Raw genomic sequence first — 23,236 nt, forward strand, 5'->3', positions numbered from 1 at the left:
TAAATACTATTTACTGCTTACAGAGGGTTTTTTTTACAAACATAATCAAATGTAAATCATTTCTTTCAACATAGGATTTTCCTTAGAAGTATTTCTAAACCAAAAATAGAGCACCTTATTTTAGAGGAGTTACTACTGGTAGTCTTCATTCCTCTACATTAATAAGTCAGCATGCTTTGGGATTCAGATTTTTTCCCTCTACACTTCTTTGCCATTTCAATTTCCATTAAATTGGAAAAAGGTATGTTGATGACTCCAGTTTGCAAATGGATGGTCTTACCTTTTCCTTATAAATAGTTCCAAAATCTGATTTAAAACAGTAATATTTATTCATTCATTCATTCAACAGTATTTATTGAGCACTTACTATGTGCAGAGCACCGTACTAAACACTTGCAATGTACAATTCGGCAACAGATAGAGACAATCCCTGCCCATTGACGGGCTTACAGTCTAATCGGGGGAGACAGACAGACAAAAACAATAGCAATAAATACAATCAAGGGGATGTACATCTCATTAACAAAATAAATAGGGTAGTAAAAATGTATACAAATGAGCAGATGAGCACAGTGCTGAGGGGAGGGGAAGGGAAAGGGGGGGGAGCAGAGGGAAAGAGGGGGGAAGGGGGCTTAGCTGAGGGGAGGTGAAGGGGGGGCAGAGAGGAAGCAGAGGGAGCACAGGGAAAAGGACAAGCTCAAGTCTGGGAAGGCCTCTTGGAGGAGGTGAGCTCTCAGTAGGGCTTTGAAGAGGGGAAGAGAGTTAGTTTGGTGGAGGTGAAGAGGGAGGGCATTCCAGGACAGCGGGAGGATGTGGGGCAGGGGTCGACGGTGGGATAGGCGAGACCGGGGGACGGTGAGGAGGTGGGGGGCAGAGGAGTGGAGCGTGTGGGGAGGGCAGTAGAAAAAGAGAAGGGAGGAGAGGTAGGAGGGGGCAAGGTGATGAAGAGCCTTGAAGCCTAGAGTGAGAAGTTTCTGTTTCGTGTGGAGGTTGATAGGCAACAACTGGAGGTTTTTAAGGAGGGGAGTGACATGCCCAGAGCGTTTCCGCAGGAAGATGATCCGGGCAGTGGAATGAAGAATAGACTGGAGTGGAGAGAGACAGGAGGAAGGGAGATCAGAGAGCAGGTTGACACAATAATCCAGCCGGGATATTATGAGAGCCTGTACCAGTAAGATAGCTGTTTGGGTGGAGAGGAAAGGGCGGATCTTGGCAATATTATAAAGGTGAGACCTGCAGGCCTTGGTGACAGATTGGATGTGTGGGGTGAATGAGAGAGCCGAATCAAGGATGACACAAAGGTTGTGGGCTTGAGAGATGGGAAGGATGGTCGTACCATCCACAGTGATAGGGAAGTATTTATTAAGTGCTTACTATGGGTCAAACTTTGCTAAGGGCTGGGATAGGTACATAATAATCAGTTCAGACAACAGTCCTTGTCCCACAAAGGACCCCCAATCTAAGAAGTAGGAAGAGCAGGTATCATTATCTCCATTTTAAAGATGATGAAATTGAGGACCAGAGAAGTTAAGTGGTTTGCCTAAGGCCACAGAACAAATGGTAGATTGAGACTGGAACCCAGGTCTCGTGACTCAGGCAACTGCACATACCAACCAGCACATGCTGCATGCTACCTTATTAAATCCCAAAGCAGACAAAAGGAGATATAAACAAAGATGACTTACTCAAAATCATATAGAAAATCGGGCAAGCCGAATTTCATTTCCATCAGTTGCTGGCAGCTGTGTTTTGCAAATTTCTTTCGATTCTGCAAGTTCTGATGTCTACAAAATAACCTAAAATTAACACTCAAGACCAAGAAGACTAATAAAAAGGATGCATTCAGTTAAGCAATTTTTTTGGTTATGAGTAGAAATCATAAAAGGTTGATTTCTTTGATTGTAAGTCTTTCATACAATCTGGAAGCAAGACATATTATTAACAAAAAACTTTGCCAAATCAGAGTAGGCTGTGGACTCCTCCACTGTCCAGCCACTGGGAAATACTGAATCAGACACACAATTCTAGAGAAGCAGCGTGGCTCAGTGGAAAGAGCACGGGCTTTGGAGTCAGGGCTCATGAGTTCGAATCCCAGCTCTGCCACTTGTCGGCTGTGTGACTGTGGGCAAGTCACTTCACTTCTCTGTGCCTCAGTTCCCTCATCTGTAAAATGGGGATTAAGACTGTGAGCCCCACGTGGGACAACCTGATTCCCCTATGTCTACCCCAGCGCTTAGAACAGTGCTTGGCACATAGTAAGCGCTTAACAAATACCAACATTATTATTCTATCACTGCTCCAGACAAGTAATTCAACTGTCTTCCCTGTCAGGCATGTGATTTTACTGCAAACAGGCACTCTAAGCACCACTGACTTAGATGCCACTTGTCAAATGCTTCCTACCAGACACTTCAAAAACCATTAGTGAAATGAATGATCTCTTGAAACTTACTAAAGCTCTGAACATTGTTTTTTAAAATCCTCTCCAAATTAAAATCCTTTATAATTGATTATTTTATAATGTATACAACTCATTTATCTCAGCATAAGGGAAATAATCTAGGTTTGGGAATGGCAAAATCTGGTGTTTTTAATGTCATTTGTTTAGTATTTACTAGAGAGGGCCATTCTGCTGAGGGCAAGGGAGCCCTAGGCAATAATTCTATTATTCTATTATCAGTTCTATTCACACAATAGGTGTTGCTTCCTATTGGCCAGTTTGCATATGGAAACAGGAGGAAGAGTAGAGTGGGGCCTAGGCTAACACTGACTAATTCCCACCTCCCTAGAAATGACACCCCATCAGTCCGAGTTTATTTTTTGCTTTCTTTTGTTTTTTCCATCTGTACTCCCCTTTTTTTTCTTGTTCACAAGGTCTCAAACTTAGATAGTAAGATCCTCAAGTACTGGGAGCAAGTCATCTACTTATATTCTTTGCTCCCAAAAGCCTAGTACATATTAGCTGTTCAGGAAATAATAATGATGACAATCATGTGATATGTTTGCTATTTTCATTTTTGCCTCCGTCTCACAATGCTCTCCAAAACTTGTATGGAGGGTCTCTTCCAATCCAACATCATGTTCTTCTGTCATTGACCAGTTTCATCAGGAGTTTAACGGCTGAATGTTTGACAGCTCACAGGTCAAAGACTGACTTCCAAGTCATAATTTATTATACTGCCCAATATTTTGAGACATCCATCAAGAACTATTAAGGGCCCTGTTCAGTCAAGGAAACTGACTGTTCACTTAAGCAGAAAGTTCCTCCACTACCTAATTTACCATTCCATAATACTAGCTAAAAAAACCCATAATTCACAATGTTATGGCACCCACAGGACACCTACCCATACATTCAAACCCAAAGAAAAGGTGATCTGTGGGAAGCAGAGGAACTCTGGAAGGGCTCATGGGGACTGGAGGGAAGGTCAAAAAATTAGTGGAATCAGGGAGGCGAAGGGAACTGATGAGATCCTCGCTTCAAAAACCTATAATGGGCCTGTGTGAGGAGAAGAGTTACAGCAGTCACAGAAGAGTGGTGGAGGGTGGATGTTGAGTGGCGTGTGGAGACAGCCAGACCTCTCAGAGGGCACTTACCTCTGCTGCCTCTTCTCTAAAGTGGCTGCAGAGGCTGGAGCTGGGACAGGGGTGAGGTAAATGTGTCCACTTTGGGGCATTGAGAGACACCCGTCTTCCACCTCCACGCGACCCACCGGGCCCTAACAACTGTTCACGGCAGCAACCCAGAAGGTGGTGTGCCTGTGTGTGCTGCCATACAGATGTATTTGAATATTTATTCAGATGTTTCAAACTTATTTACCAGAAAAAAGAAATACATACTGTGTTGGGGCTGCTGCTGGGACTACCGAGCCTTATGGGGAGCATGGTACTCAGTTCCAGATTTGCCACCATCTGGCGTGATTCCTCCAGCAAGTGCTGAAGCTTACTTGTAGGAGAACAGTCATCCTAGAAGGCAGAATAATTTGAACACATTAATGATATCAACAAGCATTTGGCTATGTGTTATCTGGCAGCAGTGTGAGCCCGTGACCGCTCCGCTTACTCCTGACCTCTGGGGTCCACTGCAAGGGAGAGAAGCTGTCCACTCCCATGCCAATGTGACTCCCATTGGCTGCAGGATGAGCCCTTCACCAGCCCACTTAGTCCCAACCTCCAGGGCCCTCCACATGGTAGGGAGGCTGCCCAACTCCCTGGCTTTGGGACTCCCATCAGCCTCTGCTCCAGCCCAGGAAGGGCTGAAAAAGTAGCAGCACGTGTCTTCTCAAATTTTAGACCGTTGGCTGTGGCCGGGACTGATGGTCTTCACCATGAGGAGCCTGAAACTCTTGCTATTTATCATTGTCCTACACTTTTCCATTTATAGTTTGTCTTTCCTCACGTGACTGTTGCCACTCCTCCCAACTGCTTACTCTTCAAATCTGAGCCCCTTGGGGGCCAAGGACTGTGCCTATAATTAACCTGTGAACTTCTTTTCCAGTGCTTAGTACAGTGCTTTCTGCAAACAGAAAGTGCTCAATAAACACTATTACCAGTACCGATGCAAATGAAAACAGCGACTGATTAAATGTGGCTTTGAGCCTTGAGTGGTACAGCAGGCCAGAAACAGCAATCTATTCATTTTGACACATTTCAGTTTTTGATCTTAGAAGTTCTACCAAGCTAAATAAACAGAATTTACAAGTTGTGCCAACTAATTATGTAACACCTTTATGATAAAAAGAATCATGACTTTTTTTTACTCCTTCAAATTCAACTCCTAATAGTCTTAATTAGCAAATCTGAACCCCAGATGCCTTGGCATGATTGCTAGGAAACATTTTCAACCAAGACTTGCTGCTATTCCCAAATTTGTAGCTGGGCCTTGCAACTTGTCCTGTTGGATCTGCTTCTTCGTGGGCTTCATTTTAACTTGCTGGAACCCAGCCAATTCCTGATTATTCTGGAATGCATTTTAGGGCCTGGTCTTTTTTTTTTTATTTTTCTCATTAAAGGTTTTTTTTTTAATCTGTTCAATTACCACATTAGGACCATCAATGGTAATGTAAGGTTCAGTTACTGAACTTCTATCATTAGAACTCAAAGATTGCTTACTCTAGTTCCCCAGTTATAACATGTAATCAATAAAATGAAGCAATATGTTAAGTCCGATGCATTCATTTACAACCCCAACTAACTGTACCTCATATTCATTCATTCATTCATTCAATAGTATTTATTGAGCACTTACTATGTGCAGAGCACTGTACTAAGCGCTTGGAATGTACAATTCGGCAACAGATAGAGACAATCCCTGGCCACTGATGGGCTTACAGTCTAATCGGGGGAGACAGACAGACAGACAACAATAGCAATAAATAGAATCAGGGGTATGTAAACCTCATTAACAAAATAAATAGGGTAATAAAAATATATACGAATGAGCAAATGAGCACAGTGTTGAGGGGAGGCGAAGGGAGAGGGGGAGGAGCAGCGGGAAAGGGGGGAAAGGAGGCTTAGCTGAGGGGAGGCAGTGAGGCAGTAGAGGGATACAGTGTTCCTTCAATCACTCATTTAATATTTGACCTACACTGGTCTAAGCATTTAGGAGAGTACAGTAGCTTCCTACAGAGGTGTGGGGTGGGAATGGGAAGGGGACAATGTTAGAAAATCACCAGATATTACTTAATCTCTGTAGATGATTGAACTGCTCTGAAAATCATTACTTCCTGCTTCCTCCAGCTGTAAGGACTGGGAGGAGAAAAATTTGTGGCAGCTAAGCTTTGTCATTATCTGTGGTATTCACTGTTTGCATGGAGTGTTTACATAAAACACTAATGCAAAATTGTTATTTTGGTTTTCATCTCTCCAAAGCTGAAACCCTAATAGAGATATTGGAAAACTACAATAGCAGAAAAGAGTCAAGTGTTATTGGGGAGGCTTTATGTTATTCTTGGAGATGAATAAACTTCACAGCACTGCAAATGTCTTACACATTTTTCTAAGATCACTAAATTTTGCCAGAAGAATGCTTAATTTGTCATTTATTTCACAGCCTGTCAACCAAGAAGAAATGTTTGGCTACCATTTAATTTTGGGTACTTATTTCACAGGATCCTTTAAAAGAGGAGTGGGTCCTCCTTGACTCCAATATCTAAAATGGACACAGAGAAATATGAAGGAAATAGCTGAGGGAGGCACAGAGGTGTGATGGAGTGGGGATGTTGATGGAGAGTGGAGACATTCACAGGGAGCTGGGCACTTCCCTTTGCTGCTCTGCTCTCTGCCGTCTCTACCTCAGTGGAAAAGAATTTCAACAAATTCAAGCTAATAGTTGTATTAAAACAAAGTCCTCCAGATTTTTCATCTCTTCTTGAATCAATGTGTGCTCTTCCACTAACCTGGTGGACTGGAGACTTGGGGTCTGAGTGGATCTCACATGAGTTGTTGGTCTCAGAGGGCAAGTCTGCTTCATGGAATTGCTTACATTTCAGAAGCTTGTCTTTTTTCAGGGTGGATATCAAAGGAGAGCCCAAGCAACGGGAATGCAAGCTGACTATTCGCTGGCTGTCAATAAATTACAAAGACTTTCTCAATATTAAGGTCCTAAAAACACAAGTGTCGTAAGACTGGATACTACACAAGATAATAATAAGAATAATAACAATGGTATTTGTTAAGCACTTACTACATGCCAAGCACTGTTCTAAGCAATGGGATATATACAAGGTAATTAAGTTGGACACAGTCCCTGTCCCACATGGGGCTCACAGTCTCGATCCCCATTTCACAGATAAGGTAACTGAGATACAGAGAAGTTAAGTGACTTGCCCAAGGTCACAGAGCAGACAAGTGGCAGATCCAGGATTAGAACCCACGACCTCTGACTTCCAAGCACGGGCTCTTGCCACTAGGCCATGCTGCTTCTTGATCAAGATCAAGATCAAAAGAAGTATTGAGAAGTAACAGTATAAAAGGCTACATATGATTGAGAACACTAAGTCTGAGAGAAGCCCTCTGACTGGGTAAGAAACCAAATATAATTTTATTGACGTGTAATTATCTTCAAGGTTCCTCCCAAAAGCAGAATGCTTCAGGAATAAACTCAATCAGGGATACCCCATATGGACAAGGGATAATCCTATCAAGATGGTGTGAATAGTTGTTTTTGGGGTTTTGTTTTGATTTTTAAAATCCACTCATCTTTCTGACTTGCTCCCCCAGCTCTTTACCTACCAGAACTGGGCCAATGACAGGAATCAGGGCCAGCAGGAAGAGGAGGGGAGGGGAGGAAGAAGTGAAATGCCACTATAGTGGTTCTCTTCTGAATATCAGAAAATATCCTTAGGGTGGGGGAGCTTGAGAGGTGGAAAAAGTGCCTGCTTCCACCACCACATGCAACCAAGAAAAGAGGTCTACCCCATCTGAAGGGTCAGGCTAATGAGCTGGATGGAGTCAGCCTCTGGATATGTTGTTGAAGAAGCTTAAGAGAAGTCACATGGTCTGATTACAAAGGTTGTTCAGATTCTTATGCTAAGAAATGAGCCATCTCTTGGCTTCCATGACTTCTTCTCTCCCCTATTCAAGACAGGAATATTTATATTTAGCATATAAAATCATTGTAGAAAACGAGAGAATATTTTGGCCAAATATCTACCACTCTCCTTAGTCAGTAAATACGCATTTATCGAGCATTAGGTACTAGTTCTTATAATCTCATGGAGATGGAAGGAGTTTCATTAACTTCCGTTAGTCACACATTTGTCACCCAACGGTACACACACCAAAGTAAGAACCTCAGTGAGCACAGTAAGTAAGAAGCACCCACTAAATCTCCCGCTGACAAGAGTTAACAAAGGGTAAATATTTCAATGCGGCAATTTTTCTCTCATCTCACCAAATCTTCCAATTAAGTGCTATGCTGTTTTAGTACTGAAGGTTCTTCTGCAGCTTTGCCCTACGATGGGTGATTACAACTAAGGATGGCTCATTAGATTGCACTAAAATGACCGGTTAAGGTGCTGGGCGAATGACATGCAGAACAGAAACCTTGACATTTAGCTCTAAAAAAGTGCAACAATGTAATACTTAAGACCATGAACCCCATGTGGGGCAGGGATTGTGCCCAACTTAATTACCTTGTATTTGCCCCATCACTTCAAACAATTAATTGGTCAATTGATGGTATTTATTGAGCACTTACTCTATGCAGAGCACTGTACTAAGCCCTTGGAAGAGTTCAATAGATCAGAGATGGTAGATCCAATCTCTTCCCACAAGGAGCTTAGAGTTTAGAGGACTTGTTTTAGTATTTGCTTAAGCACTTAACAAATACCATAATTATCATTATTAGTAGTAATATTAGTATTATTGATATTTTGAGCTTAAAATCTTGCAAAAATCAACAGGAGATAAACCCTGACCCATTGATAAAAGAGGACCTCTGTCCAAAAACAAAGGGAAAGCATGATTATTTCCTATATTTAAATTGAAAGTGTATGCTTCTTTATTTACATTCTGCCAGACATTTTTATGGTATTGAAAGAACTACAACATTTAGTAATTATTTTGCCATGCAAATTGTGCACATTTCAAAGCATAATTATAATTTATGCATATTTACTGAACTATGGAGCTAATGACCTTTAGCAGTCATTTAAACAGACATAACCATTCTTTTGCATCATTAAATACTTTTGGGTAAAAAAATCTGAAGCAACACTTGGGCAGAGGCAGGCAGATGTATTTTCATGTTAAGACACTTTTTTAGGCTAGGGTGGGGGAAGAGAGAAAATGAAAAGACAGAGCCAAGTAATACAACTCAAGGAGTGAAAAGGGCAGTGTCAAAGGCAAGTCAAAGAAAAGTCTAGGAAAGAAAATGTTCCAGAACAACATTCCATTCTTAATGAGAATCCACCAATCTGTTTTTTTAAGAACATGTTTGTCCAGCCTCTCACAATAACAACAAATGGTTATATTTTCATGCAAATCCTTCAGCTCAGAAGTAATCCTATATAAAGATTATAATGACTTGGAAGCTACATCAAAGCCCTTTTGTTTAGTTGGAGGGCCACAGTGACCATGTGGTTAAGCTTTTCATGGGTGCAGTTGATGTTTGTATTTTAAATGAGCATATGGTTATTATTTACATCAGATCCTCTTTTAACTTAAATATGCACCTTGCATGTACACACTGTGATGGCAAATGGTCAGGAGAGAGCCCTTCGGACATTTCTACATTTGCCCTGGGTTTTTGCAAGTCTGACTAATCTAACCTTTTCAAAGTGGGACCTTTTACTCCACAGACAGTCCCCGAACATAAGCAAACGGTCCTGTGCCGGACGGTTCTCTCTACTTTCGTAGGTTTGAAAATCTTCATCCATTCCAAATCGGAGACTGAGGCATGGCATGGAGCTTCAACTATGAAGTTGCTTGGATGGCAGCATGCAGATTCACAGATATTACTCTCATTCTGTCTGTTGGTTTCGTTCATGTGGAGGAACGAGATTTCGGCAGCCTCAGACATCTGATCTTGACATTCAACATGCAGTTTTTCATGTTCCTTTGATCTAGAACAGTTAGGTAGGCCCATGTAAACACTGAGATCATGCCAGTGCTTATGGTCAGATGCTCCATTGAGGTACTTCTCTCTGTTCTGAATTTCATTTGGAGAGATTTCACAATTTCTTGCTGACTTTGGACTGTTTATGTCCACTAATGCTTTCCTCCCTGATTCCAAAACATTTGATGAATTATCTTCCATTGCATCTTTCTTAAGCAGAGTCTTTAGTTCTTGTACTGAACCTCTGAGTGGATATGACGTGATGGTGTTACTTTTCTCATCTGAAGCATTCACTTGCTCCTCCTTCTCCCCTTTGTACACATCACAACTGTTCTCGTGTGCCCTACATGGTTGAACTTGTGTGGTGTCGAATTCTAGATCCTTTAAAGATACTTTTTGATTTCTCTCTCTCTTAAAGGTGACTTTTTGGTTGCTATTTTCAAGGTCTGATAAGACCATCTCTTTACTGTAACACAGCAAAGATAAGCAGTTGAAAACAAGATAGATCAATCAACCAATCACAGTTACTGAGCACCTACTGCGTTCTAAGCATTGCACTGGCAGCTCATCCAAGGCAGGGAACTTGTCTGCCAATTTTAACTGGGAGAGGGCAGTAGAGTTAGGAGACACAATCCCAACCCTCAAGGAGCTTGCAATCTAACAAGGGCAACAGACATAAATTAAACTACAAATAGGATGATGAAGGGAATGGAAAGATAGATACGTGAATGAGCAATACTTAAATAGTAGAGGATGTTAATCGCTATGCATACAAGTCCTGTAAGTGCCAAGGTGGAATAAGCTGGCACAAAAGTCTTACGGTGGTCATTGGGAGAATAATAATTATGGTATTTGTTAAGTGCTTTCTATGTGCCGGACAGTGTACTAAGCAATGGGGTGGAGACAAGAAAATCGGGTTGGACATAGTTGAATTAATGAATGAATACAAGCAAATGCACAGAGTTAATGCTCAATAAATATGATTGATTGAATGAATGAAAGAATACAAGCAAATCAGGTTGGACACGGTCCCTGTCCCATGTGGGGCTCACAGTCTTAATTTCCATTTTACAGATGAGGTAACTGAAGCCCAGAGAAGTGAAGTGACTTGCCCAAGGTCACATAGAAGACAGGTGGCGGAGCCGAAAATAGAATCCATGATCTTCTGACTCCCAAACCTGTGCTCTATCTACTGTGCCACGCTGCTTCCTAGGATGTAACCTAGGAAGAAGAAAAAATGATTGGAGAAAGCTCCCAGGGGGAGATTAGATTTCAGAAAGGCTTTGAAGATGGGGAGATCTGTGGTCTGGCAGATTTGAAGGGGTAGGAGTTCCAGGGGGAGAAAAGGGGTGAGCAAGAGGTTGGATATGAGGGAGGCAAGAATATATGTTACCTTGAGAGGAATGAAGAATGTGAACTGGGGTGGAATGGGAGAAAAGAATGGATAAATACGAGGGAGGGAGAGAGCCTAAGGGGTTTCTTCTGCTTGATGTGGAGAAGAATGAGTAACCACTGCAAGTTTTTGAAAAGTGGAGAGAAGTCTGCGGAACATAGAAAAATGATCCAGGCAGCAGAATGGCATGTGGACTGGAGAAAGGGGAAACAGGACAGGAAGCCCAGTCAGGGGATTAATTCAATAGCCTAGTCAGGATATGACACAAGGCAAAAAAGAAAACAGTGCCAGACACTGCAACATTAAGCATGAAAATACAACAGGGGACAACCTTTTGTGGCACAATCTCATTGGAACTGTGGGTCCCACAATGACCATTTCAGACACACACACACACGAGCTTCACCGTCATTGATTTCTTCAGATACAAAAGAGAACTATATGTATCATGAATTGTACTGCTTATGGAGAGGGTTCAAACCTTATCTATAACAACATAATACTTTCTGTTCTTAAACACAGTAGACACTTGCATGCCTGGGCAATCAATCAATCATATTTATTGAGCACTCACTGTGTGCAGAGTACTGTTCCAAGTGCTTGGGAGAATATAATATAACAATGTTGGTATTTGGTATTTGTTAAGCGCTTACTATGTGCTGAGCACTGTTCTAAGCGCTGGGATAGATACAGGATCATCAGGTTGACCCATGTGGGGCTCACAATCTAAATGCCCATTTTACAGATGAGGTAACTGAGGCACAGAGAAGTTAAGTGACCTGCCCACAGTCACACAGCTGACAAGTGGCAGAGCCATAGTCAGTAGGCAAGTTCCCTGTCCTCAAGGGGAGAAAGACATTAAAATAAATTATGCACATGTACGTAAGTGCTGTGGTGATGAGGGTGAGGTGAATGAGGGTGCAAATCCCAAGTGCAAGGGTGACACAGAAGGAAGTGAGAGAGAAGGAAATGAGGGCTTAGGCGGGGAAGACTTCTTGGAGGAAATGTACTTTTAATAAGGTTTTGAAGGTGGGGAGGGTGATCGTCTGTTTAATACGAAGGAGGAAGGAGATCTAGGCCAGAGGCAGGATGTGGGCGCGGGATCGGAGGTGAGATAGATGAGATCGAGGTACAGTGAGTAGGTTGGCACCTGAGGAGCGAAGTGTGCGGGCTGGGTTGTAGTAGGAAATCAAAGAGATAAGTTAGGAGGTAGCAAAGTGATTGGAAGCTTTAAAGTCAATGGTAAGGAATTTCTGTCTGATGAGGAGAGGGATGGGCAACCACTGGAGGTTCTTGAGCAGTGGGGAAACAGAAACTGAACGGTTTTGTAGAAAAATGAACCGAGCAGCAGAGTGAAGTACGATGGTGTAGTGGATAGAGCACAGGCCTGGGAGTCAGAAGGTCATGGGTTCTAATTCTGGCTCCACCACTTGTCTGCCATAGGACCTTGGGCAAGTCATTATACTTCTCTGGGCCTGGTTCCCTCATCTGTAAAATAGGGAATGAGACTCTGAGCCCCACAAGGGACAAGGACTGTGTTCAACCTGATTTGCTTGTATCTGCCCCAGAGCTTAGTACAGTGCCTGGCATATAGTAAGCACTTAAATACCACAATAATAATAATGATTATTATTATTATTAATTATGACCTGGAGTGGCAAGAGACAGAAGGCAGGAAGGCCAACGAAGAGGCTGATGTGGTAGCCAAGGCAGGATAGGACAAGAACTCAGATCAACGTGGAAGCAGCCTGTCTGGCAAGGAAAGGATGGTTTTTAGCAGTGTTGTGAAGGAAAAACCAATAGGATTTGGTGGCAGATTGAATATGTGGGTTGAATGAGAGAGATGAGTCAAGGTGAGATCGTTGTAGGCAGGAATGTGTCTATTTGTTGCTATAGTGTACTCTCCCAAGCGCTTAATACAGTGTTTTGCACACAGTAAGTGCTCAATAAATATGAATGACTGGATATTGCCAAGGTTATAGGTTTGTGAGACAGGGAAGATAGTGGTGCAGTCCACAGTGATGGGAATGTCAAACCTAAGGCTTTGGGTGGGAAGATGTGGAGCTCTGTTTTAGACATGTTAAGTTTGAGGTGTCCACGGGACATTCAAGTAGAGATGTCCTGAAGGCAGGAGGAAATACGAGTCGGCAAAGAAGGAGAAAAATCAGGGCTGGGGATACAGATTTTGGAATCATCCACATAGAGATGGTAGTTGAAGCCATGGAAGTGAATGAGTTCTCTAAGGGAATAGGTGTAGATGGAGAATAGAGGGGGACCCAGAACTGAGCCACGAGGAACTCCCACAGTTAGAGAATGGGAAGCAGATGAGAAGTCAGAGAAAGAGACTGAGAATGAGCGACCAGAGAGATGGGAGAACTAGGAGAAGACAGTATCAGTGAAGCCAAGGTTCGACGATGTTTCCAGAAGGGGGTGGTCCACAGTGTCAAAGGCAGCTGAGTGGTTGAGGAGGATTAGGATTAAGATCCAAGTATTTAAACCTAAATTTCTAGTATAGCTAGTATTTCCAGTAGAGAAACAGCATGGCATAATCCTTAGAGCATGTGCCTGAGAGTCAGAAGGTCATGGGTTCTAATCCCAGCTCCGCCACTTGTCTGCTGTGTGACCTTGGGCAAGTGACTTAACTTCTCTGTGCCTCAGTTACCTCATCTGTAAAATGGGGATTTGAGACTGTGAGCCCCATGTGGGACAAGGGATTGTGTTCAACCCGATTTGCTTGCATCCACCCATGTGCTTAGTACAGTGCCTAGTACATACTAAGCACTTAAACAAATACAATAATAATAATAATAATAATAATGGTATTTGTTAAGCACTTACTATGTGCAGAGCACTGTTCTAAGCGCTGGGGTAGATACAGGGTCATCAGGTTGTCCCACATGAGGCTCACAGTCTTCATCCCCATTTTACAGATGAGGGAACTGAGGCCCAGAGAAGTGAAGTGACTTGCCCACAGTCACACAGCTGACAAGTGACAGAGCCGGGATTCAAACCCACGACCTCTGGCTCCCAAGCCCGGGCTCTTTCCACTGAGCCAAGTGGCTTCTCAATCATTATTATTAGTAGTGGTATACTTCTGGATATATATCAAAAATATTTGAACTTAGAATTCTAATAGTCCTTTGAAAGAAATGAAGCTCTCAAAAGGATCCATAAACCTTTAAAAAAACCCGTACTTCAAAATTTTACTTTATTCTAAGTAAAATACTATATGTCCTATTACAACATAATAACATTATGAACAATATACTTATTCTAATATTCTTTGGACAAATGTATTCCAAAAATGTTTTGTGACTTAAAAAAAGATTTATGAAATTGTTTCAGTATCATAATTTGCTTAGTCCTTAATTTGCTATCTTATTTCCTAACAACATGTAAATCACAGAATTATACATCATCCATGTACATTATACATTTAGTACTGTACCTGAATTAACATCTAGAGGTTTAAAATATAATTTACTGACAAAACTTTAAATATCAGCTGGGTTTTGGAATAAAACCTTGGCATGTAGATGGCATTCACTCACTTAATGCACACATAGTCTATAGCAGGATAGGAAATAAGACGAACAAGTTAAAAGGGTGGCTTTCACCAAGTCAGTGGCTGAGGTAGGAGTAGAACTCTGAAATTCCATTCCCTCCCCAGAAGAACAGGTCTTACGACTACTTATGTTTACAATAGGAACTACGGCATGCTCTATCTCCTGAAATAAGAGCTCACATCAATGGAACCTCACTTACCTTGTTTCATGAACTTTTGAATCATGCTCGTTTGAGTCACATGTCTGCATTAATTCCTGAGAATTCTCCATGTTGAAATGGAGAAACTGCAGATCACTTTGCTGTTTTACATAGATCTGAACACAGATGTTTATAAAAGTCAGTGAAATAATACAACTCTTCAGATCAATAATTTGGCAGATTATGACCGTAAGACAAGCATAAGGGAAATATAAAATATTATACTTATTTTTTCATAAGCATTATTTGGGCCACAAGTAATGTATGCTCAAATCTTTAATTACACAATCAAGACAATGTCTACCCAAGTTAAATGGAAGCTATACAATCATTCTTCAGTATATTTCCAAATTCAGTAGTAGCATAGATAAAATCCGCCCTTTCCTCTCTATCCAAACTGCTACCACATTAATCCACGCACTTATTTTACTCTGCCTTGATTATTGTATCAGCCTCCTTGCTGACCTCTCTGCCTCCTGTCTCTCCCCACTCCAGTCCATACTTTACTCAGCTGCCCGGATCATGTGTCTACAAGAATGTTCAGTTCACAATTCCCCACTCCTCAAGAACCTCCAGTGGTAGCCCATCCAACTCTGCATCAGGCAGAAACTCTTTACAGTCGGCTTTAAATCAATCAATCACCTTGTCCCCTCAATCTCATCTATCTCGCTGCTGACCTCTCACCCACACCCTGTCTCTGGCCTGGAAAAGCCTCCCTCTTCATATAATAATAATAATAATAATAATAACAGCATTTGTTCAATGTTTACTATGTCCCAGGCACTGTTTTAAGCACTGTGGTAGATACAAGTAAATCAGGTTGGACACAGTCCCTATCCCATGTGGGGCTCATGGACTCAGTCCCCATTTTACAGTGAGGTAACTGAGGCCCAGAAAAGTGAATCTGACAATTACTCTTCCTACCTTAAAAGCCTTATTGAAGGCATAATCTCTTCCAAGAGATTGTTCCCTAACTGAACCCTCATTTCCTCTTCTCCCACTCCCTTCTGCATCACCCTGAATTGCTCCCTTTAGTCACACTCCTTCTGCCCCATAGCACTTATGTACATATCCATAATTCATTTATTTATATTAGTATGTCTCCTCCTCTACGCTTGCTGTGGGCAGGGAATGTGTACTTTGTTACACTGTTATACTGTACTCTCCCAAGTGCTTAGTACGGTGCACTGCATGCAGTAAATACAATAAATACCACTGATTAAGTAAAATGGTTTACTAAATCATGGAATTTCTCCCATTTTTTATGTATTAATATACCCTCTTCATAGTTACACTGCTTTCAGAATTAATGAGCAAAACCACAACTGGGGGAATACCTGTCGCAAATTATGCAGTTGGGTGTCTGTCCTTTCTTGCTTTGACTTTGCTATTTCAAGCAGTTGTTCTTTCCTTTTTTCTCTCTCCCCTTTGCAAAAAAATAAAATAAAATCATTCATAAGTCAACAAACAAGGGGCTCACTTTCAAAAGGTATTTTCTCAACTCTAAAACTTCTTCTGAAAATCAAGCTGGTGAATTGCACAAGCAGCAATAGCTAAAAACAGGAAGTTTGTTCAATTGGAATAATGGTTCAAATACACATTTATTTCTACCTAAAACCCCAAGACAATCTTTAAAGGTATGATGCTTTTTACTTCTAGCTGGTTTGCTATTTTTTTTCTTCAATAAAGATTTGGGAGTCAAAATACCAGCATTCTCCTCAAAATAGTCCATAATACTTTTACTTACAAAAAGTATTTCTGCACTTCTCTTCCCAGTATTTTTTACAGATTCTGTAAAATTGACTTAAATCGTGGGCAACTTTCTTGAGTACCATGGGATAGACAAAAGGACACTGAAACAAGTATCGGGATTTTGCAACTAAGAGCTACCCCAATAATAATAATAATGATATTTTAAAAATCTAAGCACTTGGAAGAATACAACAGAATTAGTAGATATGATCTCTGCCTTCAAGGGGCATACAATCTAGCTGAGATGACATAAACTAAAATCAACTACAGATAGGAGGATGAAGGAAAAATGATACGTACAAGGGTCAATGCTTAAGTAATAGGATATGTTTGTAAGTGCTTTGGGAGGTTGAGAGAATTTAAATAGCACAGAAGTGCTTAGGTGGCATTTGGGGGAGACTTAAACTGGGAGATTAGAAATTAATATCTCCCCCTCTAGACTGTAAACTCATCATGCACAGGGAATGTTTCTCCTGTTGTGTTGTATTTTCCCAAGTGCTCAGTACAGACCTCTGCACACAGAAAGTGCTCAAAAACATATCATTGTTGATGATGATGATCATGATGATGATACTGGGGAAGGCCTCCAGGAGGAGGTGTAATTTCAGAAGGGTTTTGAAAATGGATAGAGCTGTGGTCTGTTGAACTTGATGGGACAGGGTCTGAGCAAGAAGTTGGTGGCAGGAGATATATGAATGTCAATATTTCATCTACTTGCAACCAGGTTACAGTAATCTATCAATCATATTTACTGAGCATTTATTGTCTGCAGAGCACTGTACTAACTGCTTACGAGTGTACAGTACAATAAGGAGACACAATCTCTGCCCTTCAGGAACTTACAGTTTAGTGCAGGACACTGATATTAAAATAAAGGTAAGAGAAGCAACAGAGAATAAGGATATTTACATAAGGGCTGTGAGTACCTAAGAGTTTAGCAGGTAGGACTAAGTGCTTGGGTGTGGCAGTAGGGAGGGAAAATTGGGTGGGGGGGATGAAAGATTAGTCAGGGAAGGCTTCCTGGAGAAGATCCAATCTTTGCAGCGTTTTGAAGATGGTTGGTCAGATATGTAGGGGGAGGGAGTTCTAAGCAGGAGAGAAGGTGTGAGTAGTTTTCAACTTTGAAATCCCACACTTGTTTTTTGGTACCTCTCATTTCATCTGGAATTTACAAAAAGAAGAAAATAAAGTATATGCCCTAGTAATTTTCTCTTCTTTGTGAAACTAATCCCGGCTCTGCCACTTGTCTGCTGTGTGGCCTTGGGCAAGTCGCTGCACTTTTCTGTGCCTCACTTATTTCATCTGTAAATTGGGGGTTGAGACTGGACATGTACAGTTCATGGGACAGGAACTGTTCCAACTCGATTTGCTTTTATCCACCCCAGCGCTTAGTATGGTGCCTGGCACATAGTGAGCGCTTAACAAATACCATCATCATCATCAAATTAAATGCCCTTCATCATTAATGACTTATGAATGAGTAGAATCTTTCAGCGAGAAAAACTTGAAAAGATTCTAAAAGTTCTACTTTAGGAAGAGGTATAATTTCCTATTACCTGCTAATCAAAGGGAGTTAGCGCTAGGAAAGAGCAGAGCAATAGTTAAACACATCAAAGGAACATCACATGCCATATTAGGTCACATAATGAAAAGAACACCCTATGGAAACAGAGAGTCCCCCAAACAGGCTGTCTCCACTTACCTGTAAAGATCAACTCATCATGCAAGCTACTTTTCTCTTGTTTGAGGCGAATGATCTCTTCTCTCTGCTCATTATTTTCTGCTATCTTTTCACTCAGGTCATCTTTAATCAAAATAAAAATAACCTATTTTTAGGTCAAACGAAAACACGGAGAGTACATGCCATTCTAAAACCTGCTTTCCTTTCTTAGGCACAAGAGATGACCTCTTTTTTCATTCTCTGATGGTTCTTACCTGGGCTCATGGCCCATATAATGGTTTTATTGAGTCAGTTCTAACAAGCGATCACTGTAACATTTGGGAATCAACTGGGCAGTGCTTAAATTATTAAGACACTTGTTTTAATCAACTGTATTAAATACAGCACTTTTCACAATCACAAGAGAGCTTCTTTCCTAATGTTTATATTAACAAGACTTTATTACAAAAAAAAAATCATACGGCTTGGCACGGTTGAAGAGGGGAGGACTTGGAGAGCCCAATAGAGCTGCCAAAGAAGCAGGCATTTCCTTAAACTGAACTATGAGTCTCAAATAACCCAGCACCTTCTTGCCTAAACAGTGCTTACTACAGTGCTCTGCATACAGTAGGTGCTCAATAAATACCACTGACTTATTCATCTTAAATCTTTGCACTATTAAAATGACATTTTTCAGAATAGGAAAATAAATTTAAAATACCTGAATTTTAAAGCCCAAACCAGAAAAAAACATATCAACTAAATACATTTTCAAATAATGCTTAAATGAAAATAATTTCCCCCTCAACTGTTATGATAAATATGTATTTCATTCATTAAAAAAATCAAAATGATAACTGAAAAATCCCTAGATAAAATTGACTAATATGAGGTATAGAATAATGTGCAAATAAATCTTAAAATAATATAATTTAATTATTTCTTACCTCTCAGTTTATTCATTTCAAACTTTAGTGCCTTCAATTTCTGCTTATAATCTTGCTTTTCCTTGATAATACAGGATTCTACCACCTTGGCATCACACAAAGCATGTTCTAGCAATTTAAATTTACTTGAACAGTCTACAATGTGATTGACGGCTTCAATTATATCTTTGTCCTACAGAAAATTGCAAATTAGTTTAAATGTCAACTATCCAAATTTGGAGGATGCAAAACAGGAAAAGTAAATATTTCAAGAATACTAACTGTGCCCAAAATAGCTAATTGGGTTCTTACCTCTTATTTAAGAAAATATTCATTTAAAAATTCCTGAAGCAATTAGGCAGAGCTTCCTTCTCCAATATCAACTCAACTATGCAAAATTTAGGAACTATTTTATAGTGCCCACTTAATTCCATCCAAACTCCAGGGGCTGGATGGAATGCCATTCCTATTTTCTGTCTGCGGGAAAGGGTTATCCTAGATTCGAGAGTCAGGATTAGGCAGCAGGAAGGGAGTAAGCAGTTCTCTTTACACTTGCTCTCTTTATTTGGACTTCCCCATAGTTCTACTGGAGTAGCCCAGGAAAACTGGGGGAGAGTGACGTCTGGAGAAATTGGAGAAGTGCAGTTCCCCTGGCCGGTGTGCATACTGAAATGATGCAGACTCCATAATTCACTTTTTGCTTTCCCACTTTCTTTATCTGCAACAGCTCCAAAGCAGCATGGCTTAGTGGAAAGAACACGGGCTTGGGAGTCAGAGGATATGGGTTCTAATCCTGGCTCCGCCACTTGTCTGCTGTGTGAACTTGGGCAAGTCATTTAACTTCTCTGTGCCTCAGTTCCCACATCTGTAAAATGGGGATTAAGAGTGTGAGCCCCATATGGAGTCGACTACAATCGATGCTTAGAATTCCTTAACTCCCATTCTCTCCTAGACCCCCTCCAATCTGGCTTCTGTCCCCTCCACTCTACCTAGACTGCTCTCTCTAAGGTAACCCATGACCTCCTTCTTGCCAAATCCAATGGCTCCTACTCCATTCTGATCCTCCTTGACCTCTCTGCTGCCTTTGACACTGTCGACCATCCCCTCCTCCTCCATACCTTATCTCACCTTGGCTTCACGGACTCCGTCCTCTCCTGGTTCTCCTCTTACCTCTCTGGCCGGTCATTCTCGGCCTCCTTCGCTGGCGCCTCCTCCCCTTCCCATCCTTTAACTGTTGGAGTTCCTCAAGGGTCAGTTCTTGGCCCTCTTCTGTTCTCCATTTACACTCCCTCCCTCGGTGAACTCCTTCGCTCTCACAGCTTTGACTACCATCTCTACGCAGATGACACGCAGATCTACATCTCCGCCCCTGTCCTCTCCCCCTCCCTTCAGGCTCGCATCTCCTCCTGTCTCCAGGATGTCTCCACCTGGATGTCGGCCCGCCACCTAAAACTCAACATGAGCAAGACTGAGCTCCTCATCTTCCCTCCCAAACCCGGTCCTCTCCCAGACTTCTCTATCACCGTGGATGGCACGACCATCCTTCCCGTCTCTCGGGCCCGCAATCTCGGTGTCATCCTTGACTCGTCTCTCTCGTTCACCCCACACATCCTATCCGTTACCGAGACCTGCCGGTTTCACCTTTACAGTATCGCCGAGATCCGCCCTTTCCTCTCCAGCCAAACGGCTACCTTATTGCTACGGGCTCTTGTTATATCCCGGCTAGACTACTGTGTCAGCCTTCTCTCTGACCTCCCTTCCTCCTCTCTCGCCCCGCTCCGGTCTATTCTTCACTCCGCTGCCCGGCTCATCTTCCTGCAGAAACGATCTGGGCATGTCACTCCCCTTCTTAAACAACTCCAGTGGTTGCCTATCGACCTCCGCTCCAAACAAAAACTCCTCACTCTAGGCTTCAAGGCTCTCCATCACCTTGCCCCTTCCTACCTCTCCTCCCTTCTCTCTTTCTACCGCCCACCCCGCACGCTCCGCTCCTCTGCCGCCCACCTCCTCGCCGTCCCTCGGTCTCACCTATCCCGCCGTCGACTCCTGGGTCATGTCCTCCCGCGGTCCTGGAACGCCCTCCCTCCTCACCTCCGCCAAACTGATTCTCTTCCCCTCTTCAAAACCCTACTTAAAACTCACCTCCTCCAAGAGGCCTTCCCAGACTGAGCTCCTCTTCTCCCTCTACTCCCTCTACCATCCCCCCTTCACCTCTCCGCAGCTAAACCCTCTTTTCCCCCTTTCCCTCTGCTCCTCCCCCTCTTCCTTCCCATCCCCTCAGCACTGTACTCATCCGCTCAACTGTATATATTTCCATTACCCTATTTATTTTGTTAATGAAATGTACATCGCCTCGATTCTATTTAGTTGCCATTGTTTTTACGAGATGTTCTTCCCCTTGACTCTACTTATTGCCATTGTTCTTGTCTGTCCGTCTCCCCCGATTAGACTGTAAGCCCGTCAAACGGCAGGGACCGTCTCTATCTGTTGCTGACTTGTTCATTCCAAGCGCTTAGTACAGTGCTCTGCACATAGTAAGCGCTCAATAAATACTACTGAATGAATATGGGACAACCTGATTACTCTGCATCTATCCCAGCACTTAGAACAGTGCTTGGCACACAGTAAGCACTTAACAAATACCATAATTATTATTATCATTATTACCAAACCCCTGCTGATTGCCAATTCTTTGGACATGAGAAGTGAAAGTCTCAGGCAACACTAGTGAAGTGGATCCACCACACAATCAGTCAGTCAGTAGCATTTATTGCACCCTTTTGTAATCTCTCCCAATGGGGTGCTGCCTATCAGTGAGAATTCCCTGCTCAGAAAGTACAGTGTCACCTGCAGACCACAGAGTCAACATCCCAGCCCTGCAGCCTGATGAAACCTGATGAAGAACAGCTCAGGGAGGCAGATGCCAGATGCACTCTGTTTTGGACACATCAGTCGTCAGTCAATCATATTTACTGGGTGTTTACTGTGTGCAGAGCACTGCCTTTCCTCCTTTGAGCAGGAGCTGCCAGAGACTGGTTTCAAGTAAAGAGTTACTGCAGTCGGGCCTCCTTCATCTCCCCAGAAGCAGAAGTCGGCCTAAGTGTCTGTATCAGCTGAAACTGCTCTTGCTTGCATTTACCCTGCTCTTACACTCCCGATGCTTTCCAGCTCCAGTTTGCATTGTTTGTGGATGGAAATTCTATCTTTTGTTATCTTTTTATGGGATTTGTTAAGCGCTTACTATGTGCCAGACACTGTACTAAGTGCTGGGGTAGATATAAGCTTAACCAGATTGGATACAGTCCATGTCTCACATGGGGCTCACAGTTATTCATTCATTCATTCAATTGTATTTATTGAGCACTTACCGTGTACAGAGCACTGTACTAAGTGCTTGGAAAGTACAATTCGGCAACAGATAGAGACAATCCCTATCCCACAATGGGCTCACAGTCTAGAAGGGGGGAGACAGACAACAAAACAAAACAAGTAGACAGGCATCAGTAGCATCAAAATAGATAAAGAGAACTATAGATTCTTAAATATAGGTCTTAATGGCCATTTTACAGATGAGGTAAATGGGGCACAGAGAAGTTAAGTAACTTGTCCAAGATCACACAGCGGACAAGTGGCAGATCCGGGATTAGAACCCAGGTCCTTCTGACTTTCAAGCTCATGCTCCAGGCTATGCTACTTCATTTGTTGTTTTTTGTTTTAGGCATTTTGCTTTTCTCCTGGTGTTCACAAGGAAGTGGAAAAGACCTCTCCCCCTCAATTCTTCCTAAGCCAAACAGATTCAACGATGGTTTACCAGATGGGTGAGGACACAGTGGTGTCTGCTGCTGCTGCTTTGAGGTCCCAGAGATATTCTGGACCCATTCTCCCTATCAGCTTTCTCACGATGTATGTTGCTGGACACGGGACCAGGAAGAGGGTGTGAATAACTCAGGATCACCACCACTACTGAACAACAATTCAAGCATAAGTCCTGCTGATGGAAGAGCATTCCTTACCCCTTCTTAATCGTTGGTGTCTAAGCAATGCTCACCCAAGTGGAAAGGGAGCCAGAAAAAGTGGATTAGATTTGCATGGGCAAAGTATGCAACTATGCAGCTAGATTCTCTTTCAACGACACCCACATACCACAACAGTCTCCCTGTCAGCAACATCATCTTCAAACC

At 42.2% G+C, this 23,236-nt stretch overlaps 1 protein-coding gene across 6 annotated transcripts in view; it reads right to left on the minus strand.

Moving 5' to 3' along the window:
- Nucleotides 1-23,236, minus strand: part of CCDC62 (coiled-coil domain containing 62) — a 37,630-nt gene that overhangs the window by 1,943 nt on the left and 12,451 nt on the right. For 2 of the 6 annotated variants that reach the window (XM_029052588.2, XM_029052599.1), the window contains exons 5-12: nucleotides 19,077-19,248; nucleotides 18,172-18,273; nucleotides 16,055-16,143; nucleotides 14,718-14,833; nucleotides 9,273-10,025; nucleotides 6,399-6,564; nucleotides 3,841-3,966; nucleotides 1,686-1,784 (exon numbers count right to left, since the gene is read on the minus strand). In XM_029052588.2, the coding sequence (XP_028908421.1) occupies nucleotides 1,692-1,784; nucleotides 3,841-3,966; nucleotides 6,399-6,564; nucleotides 9,273-10,025; nucleotides 14,718-14,833; nucleotides 16,055-16,143; nucleotides 18,172-18,273; nucleotides 19,077-19,248 (1,617 nt within the window). In that variant the 3' untranslated portion in view covers nucleotides 1,686-1,691. Of the gene's footprint in view, nucleotides 1-1,685; nucleotides 1,785-3,840; nucleotides 3,967-5,473; nucleotides 6,565-9,272; nucleotides 10,026-14,717; nucleotides 14,834-16,054; nucleotides 16,144-18,171; nucleotides 18,274-19,076; nucleotides 19,249-23,236 lie in introns of those variants that run through there. The other 4 variants (XM_029052618.1, XM_029052609.1, XM_039910414.1 and 1 more) reach the window with 3 other exon arrangements.

Source organism: Ornithorhynchus anatinus, chromosome 2, assembly GCF_004115215.2.
Source record: "Ornithorhynchus anatinus isolate Pmale09 chromosome 2, mOrnAna1.pri.v4, whole genome shotgun sequence".
NCBI lineage: Eukaryota > Metazoa > Chordata > Mammalia > Monotremata > Ornithorhynchidae > Ornithorhynchus > Ornithorhynchus anatinus.